We start from the raw sequence: 21,397 nt of genomic DNA on the forward strand, positions 1-21,397 counted from the left end.
CGATGGTATGGAGTCGCCGGAGTCATCTGCCTCTGATACAATCTCAAGATCATCTGAATCTTCTTCTGGAACGAGCGGAACCTCCTCGTCGAATATGTCCACCGGTTCCGGAGCTGATCTCTGCATTTCGTGTATACGGGCCCTCCGATCCCGGATGGTTTTCTTGGATCGAAAGGACACGCAGGCTGTACAGCTGGATTCGTCGTGTTCTGGCGACAAGCACAGATTACATACCCTGTGTTGGTCACTGCGTGGAAACTTTGCTCCACAACCATGGCATTTTTTGAATGGCGTCCTTTCCATAGGTGTAGGCCTCACGGCGTGGATAGGCCCAACAGCCCGCGTCGACGACCGGAATCGAGCTGATGGAGTCGAAACAATGTTATTCGATATCGAATGTAGTTAGGTAAAGTTTTGATAAGTTTTTGCGCTTCGAAGTACATCTATAGCCGGAGTGGAAAAAGTTCGTCCGAACCCAGTGGCGGAAAAAAAATAATCTAATGATGGAGCAGATGCCCATGCGCACTATCGTCCAAGGGAGGAGTCACCTATCTCGTGACTACAAAAGACTTCTTCCAAGACGACAACAACATGCAATCACCCGAGCCCAACACCAGGTGGCGATCTAATGCAAAAGTGTACGATCTGCAGCTCATATGCCTCGAACCTAGGATTACAGGTTAAAAAAAAAAATGTACTCCTCATCCGGGGATTCTCATTAGTAGTCATAGAAGAGCAAGCTAATTCCACAGCAAAAGACTGGGTTTAGTGCTCCACGATCCAGTGGACATGAGAATGAAACATGACATTACCTGACCTGACTGTCACCTCTGGTGCATGATGGGATTTTGGAGTAAGGCTGAGACCGTTAAAGGCACAGTATCAGTTTTAATGCTCTAAGTGTGAAGCCTATGTGCTAGCACTGCCTTACATTTCCTTTATTTTCCTTTTTTTTTTAAAAAGAGATTTACAACTGATATTTCTATTCACTTTAGAAACACTGAATATATTAATACAATCAGAGTTTTTTAAACATGAAATATGAATGAAATGTGATCATTTCTAGCCATTTTTGGGCTGCAAAGCCTATTTCTACACATATACGGAACCTTTTTGTTGTGTAAAAGAACTTACACATATATTCAGATATATATTTTGCAACGTACTCCGGGATCCCACATGTGGGCAGGGTAAATCAGTGCTTATGACTATTGATTAGTATTCCCTTGAAAATAATTTGAAACTTATAGATCTGTAAGGTCGCAGTTCTGAAGAAGAGACCCATAAAGGTGACGTAAATGGTACATACATTCCCCGTTCCCCAATAGTCTGTGAAAGGCTTATAGCAAATACCCTCCATAATGGGAAGTCTTTTTCAGATTCATAAACCCTGGGACCTTTCCCCACTGTGAAAAAGGACCATTCCCCCAACAAGATCCTGTAACTAAAAAAAAAAATATATATATATATATATATATATATACTATATAAACGCAACTGAAATAAAAAGGACATTAGTTGCAAAAAGAAAGCTACTTCCTTGTTTCATTAGTTTTCCATCTTGAGCAATGTCAGATGTATAATATGTGTCATGGTAAGCAGTCTCAAATTGTAAATCAATATAAGATTCCATGAAGGAGCTCTGTCCTTTACAACCACTACCTACTGAAATTCTCCAACCCATGGGCCCAAAATATAAAACAATGAATATTGTTCTGTAAATTGTGTGAGAAGCAAAAACCGTTAAATGCTGATTGTAATAGCAAGGGTCTGCAACATTATGGCATTAAAAGCAGCAGCATGACCAAACAACAAAATGACATGTGCTGAACAACAAGTGACAGAAGACCCACACCACACATTGAAACCATAGAGACAGTGCCAGGCACCAAACGTCAATATCCCAGTAGAACACACAAAGGGAGGGGTTGAATGGATAAGAGAAATAAAAGACAAGAGTCAGGAAATGAGACCCACACAGCCAGCACCAAAAGCTTCCACCGAAAGAAATTTCCCTTTATTTTAGTTTATTAATTGTTTACAGAAAGGAGGCACTTACAATTATTCAAACTGGATGAAAACATTTGAGAGTTTGCATTCAATTTATTTTCTTAAGTCAATATTTTTGTACAATTTTCTGTTAAGTCACACAAAACAAGAGGGAACGATCAAATATAAATCCACATCACAAAAAGCGTTGTCAGGAACAGTACAAGATAAGCACATGGATTTGTTGGTTTGGTCAGCAAATAATTCCTGCGTTGAAAAGGTAAAATCTGCGTTTTAGTCCACCCTTCACTCCAGTGACCCAAGGCAATAAATGACCCCCATTGAAAGAGCTAAAATGTACTCGACCAATACAGGTAGCTCTGGCAGTAAGTTAGTTATTGGTTTTGTGGTGGTTGGAGGCACACAAAGTATATTTGTAGACTCGAGTAAAAAGGAAAAAGCCATACTGAGAATCCAGCACTCGCAAAAGACAAAGTGTCATTCTCTCTTCACACACCCTCATACATACATGTATATTTTTTTCACTTCAAAAAGGTAGTTAAGAACAAAGTTATGCTCTGGCTTAGATGAGTGAAACCACTGAAATTCACCAGTTATGTTTTCCAACACAAAAAACGTATGTCCTAACTCGCGCCGCCTGCCATGTTGCTTTCTTGATGGCAATTTTTTGCTTCAGTGATGTAAGCTAACGGGTGTTTTGAGAATGGCGGGAATCACAACCTATAACTTGAGTTGTGTGCATGGGAAATAATAACTGACTAATCTCAATGTTTTTGCGAGTTTAACACAGACCAGAATTCAGTTTTACCTGTAATTTTTCTTTGAATTTCATTATTTTTTAAATGTACCTCTTTTAAAACCCGAGATACACATGACCTGCGGTCCAAGCACAGAGGAGGTGACTGCAGGGCGTAGCCTTCGGCAAGACCCTGAGCCCTACCCATGACACAAAGACAACTTCCATCATGCATGGGCTTTGATAGTGTACAGCATAGGCTCACCTCCGGGCATGGCCTGCAGCCAGGCCTAGGTGTAAGGGTGTACTTACCCTATGCACTTAAAGCCTTTTCCTTATGTGCAGGGATCAGGAATTGTGCCCGTACTTGGTAATAACGGCTACTAGAGAAATATTTCCAATGTATCAGTACTACAGTTCCCACTTTGAAACAATGGTTCCAATAGGGACCACGAGAACAAAGGTTCCTTCATCTAATTATTTTACTCTTTTTTAATTCTGGGTCTTGAGAAAAATTCATGAATTTCAAATTACAGATATACAAAAGTTTTAATCCTTCAAAGCCTGCTTAGCACTTTTTTTTACCATTAATATATATTTTTTTAAACTTGCTAAACGGATTTACACCAAACCAACAAAAGAATGTTTCTGAGTAAAGTTCTTCTTTCATGCCAGGATGGTGTAAATGCGTTCTGTGGTTTGGGCTGTAGGCATGAGCAAACGTTGGTATGGGAGAAATGAGAAACCACATTTTTTTTGCCCCGGTTAACTTTTTGCTTGTGGATGGACCTTCACAAAACTTGGCATGCTGAATCTTAGCTAAAGCATTAAGTTGTGGTACATTTTGGGCAAATAAGCCCACAGGTTCAAAAGTCAAGGATAAATCCAAAAATGGGTTTTCAATGGTAAGTCCATCTGAAACATAACTACTACACTGTGGAAACAGTCACTGTGTATGTGTATGTATATGTGTGTATATATATATATATACATATATATATATATTTACACTTTATTCCAATCAAGTTGACTTCAGGTGTGCCATACTTTTGTCATAAGTAAGACTGTTAGCGCTCTAGTTGTTCTTTAGAACACTGTGGGACATTCTGTCATTGGGCTATAGTTGGGCTACATCTGGCTGATAGTTGGGCTACATTTGTTTTTTTTTGTCTCTGGTGGCCATCTTTGGGCTACATTGGGCTACATTGGGCTACATTTGGGCTCTAACATATATATAGCCCAATGTAGCCCAATATATATTTTTTCAAAGTTAATTTTCTCAGCAACTACTGAACAGATTTACACCATTCAAAGAAAAGCGTAATCTGCGAGCCGGACTCTACCTTTCTACCAAATTTCTTATAAATCCATTCAGCCGTTCGAGCTGTAGACGTGTCTAAACGTCTTATGGAAAATAACATGGGGAAAACATGTTTTGGGACCCCCCTTTTATCTCAGCCCCCACTTGACGAATCCCCCCCAAACTTTCAGGGAAGGAGCGGAGCAGGCCATCTTCTTTGAGAAATTCGCAAAGATTCGTCCACCGGCGCCAAAGTTATTCTCAATAGAATGTTGCAGATTTCCTATGGAAACTAGGTCCTAACTATAACTACCTACTGGCGACCGCCAGTAGGTAATATATATATATATATATATATATATATATATATATATATATATATATGTCATGTGATCAAGGCCTTCGGTAGGCCGAAACGAGTCATGGCGGTGGTGCAGGGGCTTACATAAAATTCTTGCACCTAGTATTGGGTCCGCGTTAGTCAGTTCCTCGAAAAGTGAATGTTATCTGGCGAAGTTTTGCAGCATACACACTATATATATATATATATATATATATATATATATATATATATATATATATATATATATATATATATATAATCTATATCTATATCTATCTATCTATATATATATATATATATTCACACTAAACCTTCCAGTCAGTGAGGTGACCCATAACGCCAAAGTATTTACATATTCGTCTATGAAAAGATTGATTTAGAGAGTAGTAGCATCTAGTTTTAAGTGTGTTTAAATTTGCCCCTGCTCAGATTCCTGGACAACCCTGATGGATGTTTCAACAAACATACTGGCTAGACTCATTCAACGCAATATCTACTTCATGCAGCCAGAAACACAAAAGCAAAGTGACCTTGCGTTGAGGTATTGGTAATAACAAGCACAAAATGCCAACAATCGAAACAGTGCCCACCTGTTTGCAGCAATATCTAATACACTCAGAAAGTCAACAAGGCCTGTTTGGTCAGAGAGTGCTTCCCATTCTGTGAAAGTACTGCAAAGGAGGCTATTGTGTTTTACTAAAAAAATAAAACACGAGCGATCGGTAAAGAATTTAGGCTGACGAAGCATATAAAAAAATTCTACAGTCCAGTCAACAGGTATGTTATCAAGTAAAATGAATACAACTTAAACGTGCAGTTCATTTATAAATTTGTTTTTAGGTGAGCACAAAATAGTACTGTCGTTCAAGAGTATATCAGCAAAATCATATTTCTAGGTAAACCAATGTCACTATAAACTTCCATACATTTTTAAGTTACATCAGTGTGACCAGAAGTTCCATTTTGATTGTTAATCTGCTACATTCCAGAGACGGGAGCAATTTATCTTTCAACTCCATCACACTTGAAAGGTTTCAGGGCAGCACAGAGGCAGAGGACACCTCACATTGCCGGAATGGTCCTGTATTTAGGAACACTTAATATACTGCAAATTCGTTCAGTGTCTTGCAAGGTTAAGAAATGACCCCACTCAAATATTAAAATTCATAAAAATATATTTTACTATTCACTAAAAAAAATTCATGTATAGGCGGATGTTTTTATATTTGTTACCCGAGTTTTAATTATGCTGTTATTTATAATTATTGTGTATGTATTTTGATTCACAGAGGGCTGGATTTGACTTGCAGGAATTCCGTTCAGCAGGGAGCAGTTGATAAAAGAATATATATATACCTAACTTTACTAAAAAATTTGGGAGTGTTTTTAAAATGTATAGCTTTTTCCAAGAATAAAATGTAATAGTTTTTATTATTGTTTTCTGCATCTGCACTACGACCCCAACCAAATATGCATGTGAATACTTGTGTGTCGTACATAAAATAAAATAATGGCAAACAAACACCCTTGCGAAAGGAAGCCTGACACAAAGATTTCTTAAGCTCCACCATGAGGTAGTTTTAATCCTACAGTTTACTACTCCAGGCAGCATCACACCCTACACCTCCCAGCGTACAAGTAGGATCATCTACCAGACACTATCTTTTATGTGCACCTTCTTACTGAGGCGAGGAGTTGTAACCCACACCACAAGCTTCCACTAGTGGTGTGAGGAGAGACAGTATGATGAAGCATGCCACCCTAGGGTGAGTGAGTATTTCCGTCCTTAAAAGATGTTTTTGTTTATTTGTTGGTTTTATGCCAGAGAGACCACTTAGGACACTCCCACCCTTAATAAATTAATCGGGCTGCCCTTCTCAACAGACCCTGAGTAGTTAAGTGTTTTTGTGTATTTAGTTGGGCGACATGCTCGTTGGTCTTTAAGCTCCTTCAACCCCGGAATGTTTTGTGCTTTAAATAGGTTGAAATACATAACTTTTGTATTCATATTTTCTGAGACTAACTACATGCTGACCAGGGATGCTGTGAATAGTGACATGACACATACATCCAGAGTTAAGCCATACTGTGCAGATCCAGTAATTGACAACCACACACTATGGATGAAAAAACATTCTGTACTTCATGCGAAAATGGTACGTTCAACTAAAATGTATAAATTAAAACATGAATACGAGAAAACTACTTCATAACAATGATCAGCTAAGAGTGAACTAAATATTTAACTCAATATTCAATCCAAAGGCAGTATTTTTCAATTAAAAGTGTTTATTTAGAATGAAAGTGGGGAGGATGCTACGGTTTTAGGTGTCTTGCATTGGAGAAGTAATTCTTGGCAATGGACCATAGTGAGAAAAGAAACCGTATGAACTGTTTTAGAAGATTTCTTTTCAAACGAGGAAGTGAAGATGATTAAGTTTTTACTTTGCTTTGAAATATCAAGGATACTTCCTAAAGTTTCTTTGATAGGGTCAGGTGTAATTTATGGCCGATTTGTTTATTTATTTCACCTAAAAGAGTTGCTTCATATCATAAAATCTCTGCTGGCTTCGCTGATCTGGCAGCACCACTGTATCCTACTTCCTTTGGAACTGAACATCTTACACATAGCCTTACAGTTGATAGTGGTTATTGTACAGACTTGATCGCAGGACGTTTCAAGTGTGGACAAGGGACCACTCCAACTATCAACTTTGGATTCATTAGCTTTCAAGCCCATTACAGAGCACTGAAAGATTGTGAAGAGTCAACAAATGCCCAATCCAAACCCTGAAAGTCTGCATTTCTTCTATACAATCTCCGAAACGAACACGGAAGATCAGCACATCTGGTATACAAGAAATTTTTTCCTACTTAACCGAAAAACATTTTAAGCAGCGAGGCAACTTAAAACTTTATATTTCAAATTTCTCCATGACTTAAAGGTGAGGAGGGCTAGTTAGTTAAGATTTTATTTTCCAAAGAAGAAAATGTCCAAAACATGCATTACACAAGAATGTCTGGTCTTCTACAATAAACAATTCAGGAGCAAGGAGCTCAGTTCTTTAACAGTATGCTCTCAAGTGTTTATTTTAGCAGCTTGACTTAACAGCAATGTTAAACTTAGCTATTATGCTCCCTTCAACATCATTTTAGTCCAGACTTTGCCACAAAGAAGTAAAAAAACAAACAGCGGAACTCTAGCATTGTCTGCGTTCAATGCAGTTACCGGTTTACTTGCCAGTTTGAAAATGTGTCTTTTCCTATGCAGGCTTATAAGGATCTCTAAGGGAGGATTAAATGTGTTCTAGTTGCTATGTCGCTGCCTATGGAACCATGAGCTCATATTCTAGTTTGTTTTCCTACATGAATAAAGTGTGTGGTAACTGAGGTAACATAGTGGCTGGGGGATTTAAACCATGTTTTCCTGTTCAAGTTTCCTACTTAAAACAAAAGTGGAACATACTACAACATCAGGTAATATACAAAGTACAAAAAACCATTTTTGTACAAAACAGCAAACTATAACCTCTCTTGAGATTCACTTAAATGCTTTAGGTAGCTTACTTTTACACACCTGGACTAACCTTCACAGCTAGTTAAATAAACCAATATGCAACTGTCGACCACAACAGAAAAACGTTGTGTCTGATGCAAGTAGCTCATCCAGTTTGATTTATGTTCACACTTTGGGCCGGATTTAAAGTTTGGCCGACAGAGTAGTGTGCGTCACGGTTCGTGGAGGACATTACCTCTGCCATCCCGAGGGTATTCCACCTGATAAACTTAAAGATGCCTGTCAACGCTGCAGTTTGTACATTGAAAGGAACCACTGCCACTGCAGTTCCTTTCACTACACTGTCGGTTTTGAAGGCCGTTTACCAAACTATTGCCATTTTTGTTTTTCAAATACAGATTCCGAAAGTGGGAGGATTTTTAGGGAAAAAACAAAAAAAATCCTGATCTGTTCAACTGCATCTCTTGCATGTGGAAAAACATGCAAGATACTTGCAACCTTGTTATCACAGTTAACAGGGTGTATACATACAGGCAAAGGCAAGAAATCTCTTCCTCAATGGTGCTTACTTCTGCTCTTTTTTACATAAATATAGCAACGCAAAAAGCACAATCTACTTGTACCAAAGTGCTTCCAGTTTCAAAAGGGTTTCTGGTTTGAGAATTGGCGAATCAAAGGCCTAGCAAATGTCTAGCCAATACATTAGTATAAAACAGATAATATCGGATTAGCATTGTTGTGGTTCCTTGTAAAGATGTTATGCATCTCTGTTTTGGTCAAAAGTACAAAACATTGATACACTGTGTCTGAGTTTGCTTCAAGAAAATGCAAATTAAATAAAAAGGAAAACTTGATTATGAGTCTGGGGATATGGCGAAAGAGAAAAAGGGGCTTAAGCGTACATAGATTTGACACATTTCATTATTTACGGTGAGTCCCCCTAAGAGTCACGCTCCTAAAGGATTTAAAAATCTGCTTTTCTACTGTCATTTCATGGGATCCAACCAGACTACTCCACACACTCCTTTCATTTCACAAACCACACAGGTACTAGGTCTCAGTTTCAAGTCCCCATGACATTTAAAGTCCATTCTTCGTCTGTTATCACAATATTGCATTCTGCACAGTGGTTGAAATCCACTTGAGTAGAATAATTTATAGCACATTCCATAATCTGTCTGACCAGAAGATATACTGGTGGCTTAGAGAACGTACTACCTGTTGCCATATTACAGTAGTTCAAAGTTAATATGACATTATTTCAATCATACTCACACCACACTTAAGCCAAAATGTATACCATCTGGTTAATATATCTCAGAAAGTGCTTTCAATTCTCAAGGTGATCCGTTCTCCCTTGGTATAATTGGTTTTATGATTCAGTGGAACAAAAGCACGTTATTACTGAGAGTAGTGTGGCTGGTAGTATAAAGACATTTTCCAAAGCGTATATGGGGAGTTGCCTTGTACATGTTTCGCAGGGAGTACAGCATTACTTCTAAAAAAACTTTTTTATTTATTTGACATACACTTTAAGTTAGCTCACCAAATAAGTAAACGATATGCCGATATGGTCGGAATGAGGCTGCTCACATACCAACGTATGACAGATTGGCATTGAGCTACTCAGAGAATTCTAAGGAACTTCAACCTTGGTATCAGAATTTAGGCATTTGGTAGTCTTTCTGGTTTTTCTAGGAACATGACAGGAGACATAAGAGCATGCAAGATGCTTCTAGTCTAATGTATTTTGATCTGTAAGTTTCACTCAATTTCTATTTTGCAACATTTCATTTTTCACTAATGATAGTTTTCCAATTTACTGGCATACACAATGTATTAACCTAGTCTTTAACACCTTGCCTGCTAAGGCAATTCCTGCTGGGCGCTGACCTCCTATGAATCCCATTATTCATGACAAAGCCAGCTCGTCATGCGCGTAGCGCAGGTAACACCCATGACGAGCTTGCTTTGTCATCAGCGCTGAAGGGGTTAACTTGAAACATATTAAAGATCATATGTAATGATGTGGTTTAAAATTGTACACGCATGAAAACTATTTTAAAACAGAGCACACTCCTACAGCCACGTCAATACAGATGCATATTCGTTTTAATAGAAAGTTTCAGTCCAATTGTGTTTGCATCTCATATTTCAGTCTGCATTTGGGTTACTCTTTCCTGTGTTTTTTTTGTATTATATTTTTTCTGAATACTAAACTCAATTGTATTTCTCTGATAAACGATGCATCTTTTGACTGATTGATAGATCTTTTGCACTTTTCCGTTGCATTCACAACTTTGTTTTATGGCTTTCCCGGTCATTGCTTATATCCCTTTAATTGAAGAATGAATATGCAGTGGGGGCTGGGCTGTGTATTGCAGCCTGAGGTAAATGCAAAATGCACACTACTGTTTGGCCGACCCAAGGCGGTCAGCCAAGCAGTTATGCACACTTAGTGTGTGCACACAACTCCTCTACGTGTGCCACCAAGCCCCGCCCCATAGAAAAATAAAATGATAATAACGAGTTTATTATCAATTTATTTGTATTTTGTTTCTGCTCTGACAGCAGTGGGGCGACGATCCTCCGCCTTAGCGAAGGAGCCACCCCTGTGAATATGATCAGCTTAAAACCAAAGGCAGAGGTTGAAACCGTACACCTGGTTTTTGACATGGTGAGGGATTCAGATAGTAAATTAATGTCCGAACTTAGTGAGAAAATGTGGATACAGGGGGATGTATGTTTTCTATGAAATTACAGTGCTAACGCGAGAGACATCTTCAAAATGGCTTTCCAAATATAACATCCAAGGTCTTAATCCCCATCTCTAGTACTTTACTTTCAGAATAGTGCCAAAACAACGTATTTGAAATGACTGAATAACTAAACATTGCAACAGCAAATAAGCGCATAAGTGGATAAAGAACAGAAAAACATGGGTAAAGATATTGCCATGATTTTTATACCACTTTATGCAAAAAGCCTAAACCTTTTCCAGACAATGCTAAGAATGAAAGACCGATTACCCAAAATGGATCTTAACCTGGATATTTCCTCCATTTTCAGGTGCTTTTGGAAACTTGTGGACTCGATTCTGTTAATAGGACAGGTGATATTTTGAATATCCCTGTACTGAAATAAAGCAACATTTCTCCGCCAGTTGGCACAGAATTTCAGCGCTAGTTTAAAATGCCATTCTCAGTGCTGGAGTTTAATTGCAGAATTAAAAGGCCACGTGGAACAAAAAATGTTGAATTGTTAAGCATTTTCCGGAACGAATTTGCCAGATCAAATGAGACAATTTCAAGATAAACAATGCACCTCACTCAATGCACGCTTCAGGTTTGAAGTTCGCACGGAGCCACAAGATCCACAACAGTGTGTGCATACGCACACACACTTTAGATTGTAAAAGCTGATTGGGAGAGAGGGGTGAGTTTCGAACTGGAAGACTGAACACCGGACAACTTCCCAAAAACTCTCTTCTACTAACTCTGATCAGGACTTTCCATTGCACTGCCTCAGTTCTAAACTGGTACAGCCTACTTAGGAAGAAACATCTTACCATTCCACATTTTTCGGTATGTCTTTTACATAAATCCAGGAAATGGAGTATTCATTAAATCTAATTAAAAGTTAGTTTCCGAGGCTTGGACAAAAGGGTAACAAAAACAAGTATATGTTCATATAATAACAATACATAATTGTGTGTGTACAGAAAGTAGGAGTTAAATCACTTGATCTCTTCGAATAAACAGGGGTTTCACTAAGTTACTCTAAAAAGTTACTGAAAGTTTCCTGAAAATACAAAAGTTTACCATCCGGATACATTCAAATGGCCTCCGTGCCAGACTACCTCTCTCCTTAGCTAAACTCAAAACAAAGTGCAGCATTAGATCCCCGGTGAGAAACTCCCCAGACTGTTTCCTTCTGGATACACTAGTGGTATTCAGCACACAGAACAACATTAAAGCAACAGTACTGCTGGGGGAATGAAAAGAAACAAGGCACCAATGTGCAGCAACGCACTTCTGGCTCCTCCAGGCTTGGTTTCCACTTGCAACCAAAAGGTCGGCACCAGCCACGAAACAGTGTGCAGCCCTGCTGCTCAGACCAGCAAATCAAGTTACACTAAGTGCTTTGACGTGGGAAAGGAACAAAAACTTGAAAGCAGGTATCTGCAGAAGACATCTGTTCAGGGGGAACCACCATAAGAAGAATGTAGTCAATTTCTTTAATAAGCTAGAAAATAAACAAAATGCATGTGGGGCAGATAATACATCGCAAAGAAGGGTATGGAGAACGATTGTAGTACTGTTGCTTTAATATCGCCTCATAAATGACAATCTGTTCTCTCAATAAAGGGAAAAAAGGAGAAACGTGCACGTAGGCACCAAACCTCAGTTTCTGTATTTGCACCCTATTTAATGAGACATTCTGGAGTGAGACACAAATGGCACATTAAGGCAACAGCATACATGGCGTAAACAGAGACCCCTTGGGGGCATTTGCTGGCGGTGTCCAGGTTTCGGCCAGGATGTTAGTGCAGGTTTCCAGCTTTAGAAACGGTACACACCAAGCCCCACACGCCTTTTCCACAACCGGTCGCGGGTACGAATTTGAGAAAAAAATCCAATTTTTTTCCACCATCAAAATCAGTAGGTACTGCGTTACAGCAACAACGCCTGAAATTAGTACACAGGAGAGCTCTGCTCCCCCCCAAACGTCTAATCTAATAATGACGGCTCAGCTGGTCTGATAATGGTAGGTCGGTTCGGTGCTGCTGGGGGTCTTCTGCTGCAAGGAGAACAGAACAGAACATGGGAAAAAGGGAGTGGAAGTGAGAAAAGGAGTGAACACTGGGTGATTGGGAGAATTACCATTTGCAAACTGAGGAGAGAAAGACCTTTGTTCAACATGCAAAATATCAGCAAATCATGCCACAAAAGAAGTCACGTAAAAAGGGTATTGCTTTGTGTTCTTTAACAGTCAATTCCCACATGACTAAAATAAAAAACAGAAAAGTTAATATACCAGGCACGGTCAACAAAAGCATGCTTCAGAATGTGTTAACATAAGGTTAAGATGATCAACGCAAGCTCTAATATGGTGAGCGAAATCATGCAGCTGAAGCAGATTCAGGAGTTAATTCTTGATGCCTCAGCACCGTATCCCAAGTGGCATCCACCATCTTACATGCATTGGCAACTAGAAGAGGGTAAGCCAACAAATTGACAGCCAGAGCAGATTCAAGGGGCTGGCTTGGCTCTAAGAGCCTATACACCAGCTGTGCCCTATACATTATTCAGCATGTAAATCATGCAACAAACATTTTAAAATATGGCAAAGTCTCTTAAAAATTCAAAAAAGTGTCTAACATACAAAGGCGTTTGACCTTAATACATCTGATTATATCACTGTACTGAGATGTATTTATTGAAAGTGATACTCTTTAAACATGAACTTAGAAATGTTCCAACCCCCTTGCCCGGACATCATTAATAGAGGCAAATCAGTGGTCATGTACCTCCTAAATGTGGTTTAGATTCCTAATACACAGGGAGTAAAATTATAGCTATTAAATCAAACACATATTAATTTCAGGTCAAGATTTTGTCTTGAATTCTTGGTACATTAGGTTAAAGCATGATTGGCTGGCAAAAGGTCACATGAAAGCTTGACTCGCTTTGGCTCGAGCAACCAAGAGGACTTCGAGCTGAGTTTGAGCCAGGTTCGAGCTGTCAGTCGCTCGCAACACAGAAATGGGCAGTGTCTGGTATGGTGCCCTTTTGCAAGTTGAACAAATTCAAGATGGTGGAACACAGTTTGTATATGCAAGTTAACAGGTGCAGATCTGCTTTAAAATGTGTTCAACGTGGTATTTATCTCCCTGGAGGCATTTTAGTGCATAGATAGATCTGTGGACTGCAGAAAAAAATAGGAAATATACTTTCATGATAAAAAAATATATATATAAATTCAGATGCATCCCCAAATCTGATTACTAGTTCTGCTAATTATCCTCTGCATCTCGGCTACAAAAGGAGACTGCATTATGCAGACACTCAGTTAAATAATAATAGAAGGGGAAGTTTCAGCTTGCACCAGTGACCACTTTTCTGTTCGTAGTATTGGTCTTGAAACATATCATTATGAGCCCCTATGCAAAAAGATTATTCCTTCTTTATTGGTATCCTAAAGGGAGAATTACTAACCTGCAAAACAGAACACTTAAGTGTAGGCATTCTTCTCTAATTCACAACTTGAAAACTCTTCCAAATTACTGGGAAGTAAGAGTCTCACCAATTGCAGGATATGAATCAATAAGTAAGAATTTGAGAAAGATTCAGTCCTGGAGTATGGACAAATGCTTGTGTACTGCAGTGGTTCTCCATGGTAAATATCCTCATATTTACAGTACTTGAAACAGTTGCCAACTGTCTAACGGAAGGTTTAAGTTTGCAGATGAAGGCAATATAAGAACTGCGTATCTGAAAAAAATTGCCTGCAGTTTGATGAGTAAGAGTAATTCTACAGAAAGGATGTCCATGTGAAACGAACAGCTGTTGAATCCTTCCCCGTCGATGGGGAAGACCCACCCCACCTCCACAAAAGAAAAGAATTATGTCCAAGCTCTGAACCTGAAACAAGCCCAATGCGAAATTCTGAGTTTAATTTCAGAAACCGAAATAGAGCGCACACTGTTAAGAATGCATAGTAACCTTCCCTTTAAAGGCAATCTACTCAACATTTTAAATGTAACCAATTTTTTATGTTGAGGCCTCCCAGATTGGACACTAGTGGAATTCTCCTGTTGGCACTGCCATCCACCTCTCAGCAGCTCATTTGCCCTAGTTTACCTTCTAATGGAGGGAGGGGATGGTAAGAATGTCTCCATCTCTTGAGGCCATGAATGGAAAAGACAAAATTACCTCCCTTCGGAAATAATTTTTCTTCTGAACATTTTATTTTCTCGCAGATTCAGCACAATATGAACATCTTCCAGGTGCTAAACTGGATCTGGAAAATGTCCCCTTTAGTAATAACTCTCCAGTGTTGTCAGGGTATCATGCGGTTTTGCCTGCCAATACTGGCAATCTAGCAGCAGATCCAGGCACTTTTCCCCCCTATCACATGGGCATGTGCAGAGGACCTGATCAAGTATGACCGACAGCAACAATAGCAGTAGACAACACATTGTATACTATGGGAACGTATTAACCAATGCACTCACTCCCCAGGACTAGAGGGAGGGCATTGAAGAATGTATTTAGAGATACAGCATCCACCAGATATATTATGATGCGTTAGGAAAACGTTACTTACCTGTTACAATCGGTGTGAAACTTTGTGCTGTAGATTAACATATAGTGCACTGTCCTGCCACCGAGTGCTTGGCTCAGAACATTTCATGTTGCTCTTCGCACAAAGAGTTTTATTTTCGAAGTGACTCTTGACACCTCTCGGGAAAACCACAATGGGAAAATGAAAACCTAGTAACTAAAGAGAAGTGAAAAACAGTGAAAGTGACAGCTTTCTGTGGGCTTGGATCCGAGGACCTGGGGTGGTGCTTGTGAATCTACAGTACGACCAGCATCAAACGGACTGTTACAAGTATGTAAAGTTTTTTGTTTGCAGCATGCGTTGCTTTACACTACGTGCTCAGACCGAAAAGTAGTACCCAACTCCCTAAAGCAGTGCCTCGTGAAGCGGAAAACAGTTAATAAAGGATTAAAGTACGTTCTGTTCGACACGTGTATTGTGGCGGACATACATGTCCTTCCACACAGTAGTGCTTGGCTTATATGTAGATAGATGTAGAAGTATCGCCTATGTATATATCTGCTAGCGGGCCATAACCCAGAAATGCCACAGTGGTGCCTTTCTTGCAAGAGGAAGGAATCTAGGCACACTATAGAGTGTGAGTTCGGCTTTGGCAAAAAAAGCTGAAAGCATTTGGCACGCAATGCCTACATTTGAGATGGGGTTGGCAATGTGGCAAATGCAATAAAGAGTAGTCTAGTTTTGCTGATGGGCAGAGTATTGTTCACACAGTACATGACAGCTTGTTGCTCATCTAAGGTGTGCTCATTGTAATGAAGGAAAAAAGATAGTAATTGAAAGGAATGATTAGCATAAAATGGCAAGACGACTTTTGGCACGACAACGAAGATGTGTGTGTAGCAAGACCCAGTCTGTTTATGTGCACAAAGGATTCTTCGACTGATGAAGCCGTAATTTCACTAACTCTCCACTGGACACGAATAGAGAGAGGGTCCTCTCACATGCCTAGTGAGGATCATATATAGGAAGAGATTGAGGACAGTCTAAGAGGGATTAGTCTTTTAAGATCTTCCAAGAAGACCTTAATAATAGGAATGTTGAAGTTAGATCTAGGTTGTCCATTTTGCAAGCCTGCAACTACTGCCTTTAGGTGTACACGTATGAAAGTGTAAAATAGCTTTGTCTTTTGAAGGTATAGATAGAAGACAGTTTGCTGGAGTGTGACTGCAGGTTGTAACAAGTACAGTAATCAAAGTGTTTCCATTTTGCTGCATATCATAAGAGCAAGGGGAGTTCTTAGCCAGCTTGAGAATTTACAGGTATTCTTTAGTGAGCTGCAAATGTCCAAACAACTGAGATAGAGCACCCTGCACTACTCGCTTTTCTGTCATCAATCTTTTTACTTTCTTTGTCAGTGGCAGAACTCCCCCTTGTATAAGAGCTCTATTCCGAATCATGTTCCTCATAAGGGAGTCTAGGGGTACGTGTCCTTGAAAAAACAAGTGGTCTAGGAGTGCAGGTTTAAATCTTTTCTCCACCTGTTATGCAAATAACCTACCTTTCACTAGGTACTTAAAGTTATCTGTCGAACACTATTGCTTTTAACATAGGCAAGAACTAGGTGCTCCTCTCAGTCTTAAAAAATCATTCTCCTCCTCCTCAACATGAAATGGATGGGTTTTGCGTTGTGCTGCAGCTCTCAGTAGAACTTCATGGTAGGTAGAGAGGATGGGGCAGACTGCTAAGCCTTCTTCGGGTTAAGATTTTCTTTTAATAACTTTATTGGCATTTTGAATTACACACGCATTATTACAAGGACACATGAACCATGTTACAGTCAAATTCCCGTACTAATGATACATGGGCCCACGTGATCCACCTCTGCATAATGTCTACGAAAATCATGCCATTATAGTCGGTTAACTCCCTCCCCTCCCTTCAACCCCTCTCACTTCCGATATCGGATCACAGAGCCATGGAAAAAAGACTCAACATTGAATATAATCGCCTGAGGTCGTGTGGTGAAGCCTAACCGTTATCTTTATTTTGTTCCTGTGAGGAGCTCAGTGGCACTGGTCTTGATGCCCTTTCACCTGAGGCCCTTTGGATCTCCAAGGCCTGCTCTTCTTTTAATTCTGTTAGTATATAGGATCACACCTGGAGATAGTCAATGATCATTTCATCCTTCGGAACAAATTTCATTAGAACCATTTCCACAGTTGCCCACTCGCACATATCTCTCATCCATTCCTCAATCTGTGGGGGCCTGGGTTGAAGCCATGCTATAACCATGCGTCTCTTAGCCAGAACCAACCCCAGAAGAACAAACAGTCTGCTTTACTTCTTATGTTTAGGCATGGGCAACAATCCCAACAATACTTGTTGGATCTCTTTAGGAATTGCCCAACCAGTGACCCTGCGAAGACGTGCGAGCACATCCCAGTAGGTGAGTAGAGTTGGGCAGGCACATAGAATGTGGGAAAAATCGGTCGCGCGCGCTTTATACCTTGGGCATTCATGATTGCGGGCCGCATATATTATGTGTAATATACGTGGGGTGAGAAATACCTGGTGAACTAGGCTATATTGAAGGAGCTTGAACTGTGCACTGGAGCTTACTTTCTGCACTCCCTCATGTACTTCTTCATGTTAAGTTCCTCGGTTAAAGCATGGCACTCTGTTCAAGCATGTTCATTGCTAGGGAGCCTTTTGAGGGAATAGTGGTGAGGAATGGTAATGTGGTCTCTAGCCTTTCTTTGTGTGACTTTTTCTCCCGAAACCGGAACGTGTGGAACCATTCCTCAGTGTCGGAGCCTGTAGGTTGAGGCATGTACAGATTTCGTTGCAGTGCCTCTGCACACAGAGTGCTGGCCTACCCATGCTGTTGCAAGTGGTAGTGTGCTGAAAAGGAATGCTCAATGCTGCTGTGAAAGTCATAATTGGTCATCCAACAACAAATTATTTTCATGCAGAGCTTAAACGGAGCACTCAAAACGCATCCAAACTGGATGGTCGCATAAAAAAAGGAAAACCTGATGTGGATAGGTGTCCTGGTGCCTTGTGGTTTTCAGGGAGGGTATCAGGAGCTTTTGAGAGCGAGTCAGGTGTGGCTATAGGACATTTATAGTGAACCCTAGTGAATGTAGGAGGTCTGCCAGATTCTGAACTGGGATAGGACTGCATGGGACGAGCCTGCCTTCAACAGCCAGTTGTCTTTGATGGGGAAGACTGGAACCCATGAACTCAGCAGATGGGCTGCAACCACTGCCCTCACTTTCGTGAACACCTAAGGGGCGCTGGGAAGGCCAAAGGAAAGCACAACAAACAAAGTGCTTTTGCCTCACCTTGAACCACAGGTAAGGTCTGTGGGCTGGCAGAATGGCTATATGGAAATATGCGTTGAGCACCACAATCCAGTCTCCAGGGCAGACAGGATCTGCGCCAATGTGAGAATTTTGAATTTTTCAGCAAGTAGTTGAGAGGACGTAGATCTAGTATAGGATGGAGGCCTCTGTCCTTCGGCACCAAAAAGTAGTGGGAATAGCAACCCCTCTCGACAGCTTCTTTGCCCAAAAGAGCCTGCACATCTTAGATGCAGCAGGTAGAGATGGTCCTCCATCAGCCGATCTGAGGATGTTGGCATGGGCTGGAGGGTTTCCGTAATTGGAAGGGTATAAGCCCGCTGACCAATTTGGAGCACCCCCTAGTCCCACGTTATGGCTTGCCAGTGGGGCAGGTAAAGCCTGTTCCTGCCGCTAACAGGTTGCCTGTGATGTTGTGAGGGCACGCAAAAGGGGTTTAGAAGCAGCGACTGCCTGGCTGTGGGAGGGGCAGTGGGGTGTTGGAGAATTGGGCAGATCTCTAGCCTTGGGTCCCACAAGGCTTGTTGGAGCCACGTCCTTGAAAGAACTGGGGAATCTGTTGGCCGTGGTGGCTGGGAGGAAATAGACGCAGCTGGTGTGAAAGACAGAGTATGGCTGGTGTAGTCCCATGATAAATCCCCAACTACCGGACGGTGACCCTACTGTCTTTGAAGGGCTCAGGCTCTGAATCAGCCTTGTCTGCAAACAGATGAGTGCCCTCAAGGAGCATGTACATAAGGGCTGTCTGGACATCCAGAGAAGCTAGTTGACCTCAGTCAACCATGGCTCCACCATGACTCCACCGAAGCAATTGCTCTATCCAGCAAGTCAGACGTGTTCATTCTGCAGCGTATCATGACCTTTGCTGCATCCCTGCCATCAGCAATGGCCTGGATCAGGAAGGTTTGGGCCTCCGCCGAAGCTCTGTGGCAGCAGGCAATCATCTTGCCCACAAGAGTACCTGTGCAGTGCTTGGCCCAGGCTCAGAGACTTTGATCCAGCTGCCGAGTTGTTGGTGTGCTTGGACACGGAGTCCCTGTACACTAACATTCCCCAGGTGTAAAGAATTGAGGTGGTGATGGAGGCTCTAAAGACTAAACCTGGTCCAGTTGTTGTCCCAACCACATTTATTGTTGACCTTTTGACAAATTCATTTGACTCGCAACTATTTTGTGTTTGATGAGCAATATTATCTATAAATTAAAGGGACATCTATAGGGGCTTTTTACATCCCAAATTTTGCCATACTGTATGTGGATAGTTTTAAAAAGAAAAACATATATGCCAACTCAGTGACAATGTGCGCCATTGGAGGTGCTATATTGATGATATTTTTATTTTACCTGTAGCATCCTTCATTGATTGGTTGAGCCCTCGCTCACCCAATTTGAAATTTACCTCCCACTCCAGTAATAAAATGATTGACTTTTTAGATTTTACAATCATGTCTCATGATAAGCTAGCAACCAAACTTCATACTAAACCTATGGCTCGTAACACCTTACTCCAGAACAAAAGCCATCATTCAAAGGGTTTGAAGGATGGGCTCCGATTCAGACAGTTTCTTCGAATTAGAAGAAACTGTAAATTCAGAAGTGATCACTTCCGTGAAGCAAACATTCGAGCCAAAAAACTGGAAAATCATGGATAACCGTTACGCCTTATCAAAAGATCTTTAAGAAGGGCATGATATAACCATTGCAAATTTCTGCTAACTCCCTTTCCTAAGGAACACAATAGAGAGGGTAGTATGTGTGACTACGTTTTGCACACAGAGTAATGCCCTGACCAAAACTGTAAATAAACATTGGCTTTGATTCAATCAATTTTGATCTCGGATGACCGGCCTCTGTTTTCATTCAAGAGGGGCCATACCATACAGGATCCATTAGTGCGTGCCCTCTAATCTAAAACAAATCCCCCCTGATTTGGCCTCATCATTGGGTCTCAACAAGATTGTTGGCCATTTTAAATGTGGAAACTGTGTTGTGTTACTCCACTACTAATACCAAACAGTTTCTTCATGCTTAAATCATTCACAATTTAGGAGACCATACCAATTGCAATTCCCAGAATGTCATTTATGCTGTCCCATAAGTATTGCATATGTTGTAGAACTCTTAATGCCCCTCTGGTGTCGCATTTCCTAGAGCACAACCACTCTGTAAATGAAATCAGATGGCAGGTCATTAAACAGATACGAAAACCAGTGAGTGGGGACATCCAAATGATGCTGAATAGCGCAGAATGTTGTTGGATCCTGAAATGTGATAGCATTAATAAAAGTCTCAGCACATTGGAGGAATGCAATTCTGTTCTGAAAAAGTTTTTTGACTGAAAACACTGACTGCATATACATGTCTACACTCAAGTTTTCTGTATGCCGTCAATATACACCATGGGTACACACATATATATATATATATATATATATCGGCACCTATGATGTGTCAAATACCCTGTATGTATACTGTCTTCAACTTATGTATACTGCTTTTAGCTAAGGACAATGCACAAGTTACTACTTGTGTAACGATATATCTGTAAGAGACATTAGTTAGTATTAGATTCCTTACCTTAGAATATCCCCAGGCGTCAGACTGGATCCGGAAACTTTTGCGTAGCAGTACCCTTGCGCGTCGGTAGGCGTCGTCTGCGGCTCCGCGTCCGTCGTCTGCGTCGTGGGCACCGTGATGACGTCGTCGGAGTACTTCGACACCGCCTCCGCGTGCTGACGTCAGATCTTAGACACAGCTTTTCCGCGCCAGAAACGCAGAGCCATGTCAAAAAACCAACACTGGTGCCATTGAAACTAGGGCCCTGAAGGGGTAAACCCTAACCC

At 40.7% G+C, this 21,397-nt stretch overlaps 1 protein-coding gene across 3 annotated transcripts in view; it reads right to left on the bottom strand.

Moving 5' to 3' along the window:
• DNM2 (dynamin 2) overlaps window positions 1-21,397 on the bottom strand; it is a 779,238-nt gene that overhangs the window by 113,596 nt on the left and 644,245 nt on the right. Inside the window, exon 20 of one of the 3 annotated variants that reach the window (XM_078685099.1) lies at window positions 12,314-12,703. The exons of 1 other annotated variant lie outside the window; for it this stretch is intronic. In XM_078685099.1, coding sequence (XP_078541225.1) covers window positions 12,637-12,703 — 67 coding nt within the window. In that variant the 3' untranslated portion in view covers window positions 12,314-12,636. Of the gene's footprint in view, window positions 1-12,313; window positions 12,707-21,397 lie in introns of those variants that run through there. One more of the 3 variants, XM_078685090.1, reaches the window with a different exon arrangement.

Source organism: Lissotriton helveticus, chromosome 1_1 (assembly GCF_964261635.1).
Source record: "Lissotriton helveticus chromosome 1_1, aLisHel1.1, whole genome shotgun sequence".
NCBI classification, from domain to species: Eukaryota; Metazoa; Chordata; class Amphibia; order Caudata; family Salamandridae; genus Lissotriton; species Lissotriton helveticus.